This window comes from Gossypium hirsutum, chromosome D07 (assembly GCF_007990345.1).
Source record: "Gossypium hirsutum isolate 1008001.06 chromosome D07, Gossypium_hirsutum_v2.1, whole genome shotgun sequence".
Taxonomy (NCBI): Eukaryota; Viridiplantae; Streptophyta; class Magnoliopsida; order Malvales; family Malvaceae; genus Gossypium; species Gossypium hirsutum.
The window spans coordinates 59,118,623-59,124,022 of record NC_053443.1 but is presented as its reverse complement, the minus strand read 5'-3'; the positions used below and the strand labels follow the sequence as shown (position 1 = coordinate 59,124,022).

Genomic DNA, 5,400 nt, shown 5'->3' with positions numbered 1-5,400 from the left:
AGGCTGGTTAGGCTAGGCTTAGGCATTGAATATTCAAGCCTAAGCCCGACCCCTATTTTAAACGAGACTAATTCTCTTATCTAATCTCATTTTTTAAGTGTAATATTTTTATCCAAACCATCTCAAATTTCAAATGGACCTCCGGACGAATAGCCAGCTTATTTCCCCTAAAAGTTGGAGCAGTAAACAAAGGTAAATTAGTAGTAATCTAGATGTAATATTTCACTTTTTGCTTTCTCTCATAATAACACCAAATATTTGAAATTTTTTATAAGTAAAAGATTTTAGTGAGAATAAATCTAGACATAATTTATAAATTGTAAGATTTAAATGTTAAAAAGAAAAAAGAAAAATCTCAAGTTTCACCCATTTTTGTCTAAGTCTTGTTCACAAGACAATATACTTGTCTTAAAACTTTTCACCCTTTACTCTCATGATAGTGAGAAATAGTGGGAATAGAAGCTGTAAAAAGATGGAAAAGTCAAAAGATAAATGATAATTAATATTCCATAACCAACAAAATTATGAAGCAAATCTAGTAGTTGGGGGAATAAAACTAAACTTTTAAGCTTTGAAAATGTTGATGTGGGCAAAAACTTTGATTTTAAGCCAAAAACATAGAATTACAGAACACAGTAGGAGGTAACAACCATGTCCATGTGCATGATTAAGTTGGAGGGTAACCAAAACATAAAATCTAACAACAAAATCTTTATCTCATTATCCACTTGAAGGATTAGAATTTAGGAAACATAAAAGGCTCCCACTTTTTCACTTTGGGTGAACTGTAAGGTTTTCCCTTTCATCATACACTTATAAAAATCTGTTTTCCAATTAACCTTATTTTCATTGACACTTCTAATTGATGATATCCACACTTATCTTTCCTTTTTTAAATTAGATCGAGGTTGAGGGAATTAAGGAAGACATTTTCAAAAGTTAATTGGGTGAACTAATAATCATAATGTTGTAAAGATGATAGTATTTGAAATGGACGATGGAGATGCAATGAATGGATGTAGTAAGTATTACAGAAAAGATATGTGCCCTTGGATGTGTTTGGAGGGGAGGGGCTCCACTTAAAAAGAGAACTAGCACCAAAGTGGGCTCATTGCAGAAAATGCAGAGAGGGAGAGAGGGTGCTTTGACCAAAAACGGTAGAAGTTTTCTTACACGTTTCTGTAAGAAAAGACCCGTCAACATAAAGCAATGGTTTTTTTTTTTTTAAATTACGGTCAAGGAAAGAGTTCCAAGCTCCGAGTCAGAATAAGAGCAGTTGTTTTCCTCTCTCTCTATATAAAAGGAACCTATCTGTCTTTCTTCTCCCTACAAGTCTTCCTTTTGTTCTTTTGCCTTTTCTTTGCTTTGGGTTTATTTGGACATTTCAATCCCACATGGGTTACTTTGCTTGATTTCAATAAACTAAGCTAGCTTCGAGTTTGGGGACTTTGAGAGATTTCATATAAGTTAAAACATATATACAAACTTGAGCTAGCTGGTTGAGGAGGGTCTTTTTTTTTTCTTTGTCGAGAGTTTTTAAGTTTTAAGCATGGAAGGTCAAAGGTTTGTTGTAAATGGAGGGATCAAAATGCCCATTGGTTACAGGTTCCGTCCTACAGATGAAGAGCTTGTGGTTCATTACTTGAAGAAAAAGGCTTTGAACCTTCCTTTACCTGCTTCTGTCATTCCTGAGTTTGATGTTTTTCAGACTGATCCTTGGAGTCTACCAGGTTAGGCAATGAAGTTCAATGCAAAGCCTTGTTAAAGTTTAATGAAACCTATGTCTATATCATGATGTTAATATTTGTGGGTTTCACTTTCAGGTGATGTGAAAGAAAAAAGGTATTTCTTTAGCAGCAGATATGGTAATGACAGTAACAACAAGAAACGTAAGAGAGTAGTAGCTGGTTCTGGTTACTGGAAGTCAATTGGTAAAGAGAAACCAATTTTAGCTTCTGGTACTAATCAAGTGGTTGGGATGAGACAAGCTTTGATTTTCTGTGAAAGGAAGCCTTGTACTGATACTAAACCCCGATGGCTCTTGCATCAGTTTCGTCTTGTTGGCTCTGCAGATCAAACACAGGTATGAACATAATATAACTTTGTAGCATAGCTCATTGGCAGCACTCGTCATAGTAATTATGGATTCTCCATATATGCAGATGACCAAGAGGGAATGGCATGGGGATTGGGTAGTTTTCAAAGTGATTCAGAGGAAGAGAAACGCAAAAAAACATGGAGTCATATGTAGCAATAGTCAGACTACTAGAGCAGCAGCCTACATGCCTAGTTGTATTGATTTTACAGTGGAAGACAGCTCTATGTTTGGTCCTCCTCAACCTACTTCACCAAGTTCAAGTGAAATCACTGAGGTGTCTCCCAATGGATTGTTAGATCAGGAGGAAAGCAGTGCTGCTGTCATTACTACTTTTTTACATTATTGTATGAGAAAACAGTAAAAAAAAAAAAGTTTCACACTTTTTCACTAGACTTTGTATGAGATGTTTTCTTTAACTGTGTTGTGCAAGAAATGAGCAAAAAGGGAACAGAGAGGGCAAAAAAAATTAACAGTTGGATTTGAAGGACTATAAGAAATTGTGTTGTTGAAGCAAAATCCCAAACCCTTTTACCATATATGAAAGTTGAATTGTTGTGAGAGGGGAAAGTGGTGGCACAAATTATTGCTGAGTATCTAAGCTTTTGTTTTATAAAAAAGGCAAATGATTTTTAAGGGATGACCAAAAGTAGATACACAAACTTGAAAGAAAAATAGAGGCATCAAAGGAAACAAGTAAAAAAGAAAAAGTGGGTTATGGCGTTACTATTATCTAAATTGTAAATCATAAGATGGTGGCACACGGGGACTCATTTTCCTTGTATATTATACATATGAAGGCTTCCATTTATGGAATCTATGAGAGGTGATTGAGATTATTATTTAAAGGGGTTTCAGTTCCAAACCACATTCAAAAGTAAAGAGATTCTTTCTCAATGTCTCTCCATTCAAAATGATTCTTGTATGTATATAATTAATGTGGTGTTGTGCTAAAAAGAATGGTTTTGGTTGTGTTGGGAAAGGGAACAAAAGACAGACAATAAGTTTATACTCCTAATATATATATTATATATATATTCCCAGGCCAACTTCTTCTCATATGTATGGCATGATGATCAGAATAGGATTCTTGTTGTCACCCAAAGAAGAAGAAAAAGGAAGCTGGATTTTTGCCTAATCTCAACTCTTCCGCTTCTGGTTTAGCCACCTGCATAGCATAGCACTTAGCAGTGAAGATTACGGTTTTTGTTAACGTTTTATTTTTATAATCGCAACTATCCATAAAAAGTAAAAGTCATGTAAGTGAGTGCAGCAATCACAAAACAGGTTAAGAATCATCCTGCAATTTCTTGATTCCTAGAAGAGCATCATTTATATTTTCTTTGGTTTGGGAGTAGGACCCAAATTCACATGTCTTATGTACTAACATGTGAATGTACAAAAGACAGCCTCCCACCAACAAATGCAAGCAGCTAGATTCAACTCAATTTCAACTAGTAGATGTATGTCGGTCGTATATTATTTAGTGAAATGGGGGAGAGGTTGGGGTGTTACGGAACTGCCGACCAATGTTTCTTGTGGGAGTGGGTTTTATTAATCATGGTGTGGGTGTTATCCCGTAAAAGACGCCATTACAGTTGGTTTGCGGCGTAGATTGCTGACTTTACGGCTTCCGTTTCTTCACTCTAGGCCTGGATTGGTAGGCCCTAAACCAATCATATTAACCCATCTATTAAAACCCACCAATTTTGTTCTAATCTTTAAACAAGGAAAGTTCAACTTTAATTACCCACAATTGCATTATGCATTTATGTCATATATTTATGTCTCTCTTAAAATAGAAATTTTTTTATTTATGTCTTTTAAAAATTTTAAAATTTTAAAATTGTAAAGATAAAATTACACTTTGATTCCACTAAAAATGATATAAATTTAATTTAATCTTTTAAAATTTATAAAGATATAAACTATTAAAATAATAAAATTATATTTTTACTATCGTAAAAATTATAATTTAATTTTTACCCCTCTAAAAAGTTTCTGACTAAATGGCCTTATAAAAGAAATTGTCTATTGTCCATGCAGTACAGTGGTTGATACTTGGGTTAATCAACCGTTGTTTTAAAACTTGATGTTTAGTGAAAGAATAAAATATACAAGAAATCTTGCTCTTTTTATAAGAAAAAATAACAAATCTAAAAAAATCTTTAAAAAATTTCATATCTAATAAATTTTCAATATTCAAGAGTAAGACTTAATTATACAAACAATTTATAAAAAGAAAAACATGTTTTATTAAGATTCATCACCGTTGTTGGGGATCGACCCATATAAACAACAAGATAGTTAAAGTGGAGAAGAACGAACATAAATATTTTACGTGAAAAACCCTCAAAAAGGGAAAAACCACGAGCAATGGAGTCTTTGACTTTTCACTAAATTAGTAAACAAACAAGAGTACAATATGGAAAAACTAAACCTAAATGTATTAAATGTACATTACCCAAACCCTAAAAATAAAACCCTAACTCAAGAATAAAATTCTCTCCATAGTTACCACGAAACTTTCACCGAAACTCTAACCAAAACTTATATGCAACTACATCTTGTCATGTCACACCCGATTCCTATTAAAGTCTGGAATTAAGAAGGATCAAGAGTTAATTGAAATAATTTGTAGATTTGGTGGGCTCTACTAAAAAATATGGAAAATTTAGTGGTTGAATGATAAATAGTTGGATTTTAATTCTGGTTTAGTTAAGTTGGAACCGGCTAGTTCCTTAGTGAAAGGTAAAATGATTATTATTGGATGGTTATTTGGGGCTTTGATAACCATGTGTAAGAGGATATATATATATATGTGCGAGAAGGATCATTCTGTAGGCAGAATTCTTCTCCATTCTGTTTCATTTTCTTCTCTTATGCATTACCTTCTTTGGTTGCTCCGAAGAAGAGAAAGTTGAGGAAAACTCTACATGGGATAATGATCAGGAGGTTTAAGTCTGGAATGTAATGAATCCAGTGAACTGGTAAGCTTCTTAATCTTACTGTGTTCGTGAATTTGAGAAAAAGAGAAGTTAAGGGTTTATGAAATCTTTGGAAACTTTTGCATGAAACTAGATTCAGGGATTTAAAGCTGCGTAATTGGTCAGGTAGTTGAAGATAGGAAAACCTTGGTGTAATGGAGGAATGGATGAATTAAAAGAGGACTTAAGGAGGACTGGTTGGAGATAGTTTCTACAGGCTCTTCGGAGCGACACATCAAAAGAGGCTTATTGACTCTTCGAAGTTGAAAGTCCATGGCGAGCCATGATACAATCCAGTGGAGGACAAATACGCCTCAT

The 5,400-nt window shown here is 33.9% G+C and overlaps 1 protein-coding gene across 1 annotated transcript; it reads left to right on the top strand.

The window, feature by feature from the left end:
• Window positions 1–1,110: 1,110 nt before the first annotated feature.
• On the top strand, window positions 1,111–2,614 carry LOC107893242 (NAC domain-containing protein 83). Its single transcript, XM_016818180.2, has 3 exons — window positions 1,111–1,730; window positions 1,824–2,083; window positions 2,163–2,614. The coding sequence occupies exons 1-3, from the start codon at window positions 1,550–1,552 to the stop codon at window positions 2,457–2,459; spliced, it is 738 nt and encodes a 245-aa protein (XP_016673669.1). The 5' UTR covers window positions 1,111–1,549; the 3' UTR covers window positions 2,460–2,614.
• The last annotated feature ends 2,786 nt before the right edge of the window (window positions 2,615–5,400 follow it).

What these genes read in the sequence shown, in the direction of transcription:
- LOC107893242 (XM_016818180.2), top strand. Translation starts at nt 1,550, where the DNA reads ATGGAAGGTCAAAGGTTTGTTGTAAATGGAGGGATCAAAATGCCCATT. An exon ending in TGATCCTTGGAGTCTACCAG is followed by an intron (nt 1,731 to 1,823) that starts GTTAGGCAATGA and finishes TTTCACTTTCAG; the next exon opens with GTGATGTGAAAGAAAAAAGG. An exon ending in GCTCTGCAGATCAAACACAG is followed by an intron (nt 2,084 to 2,162) that starts GTATGAACATAA and finishes CCATATATGCAG; the next exon opens with ATGACCAAGAGGGAATGGCA.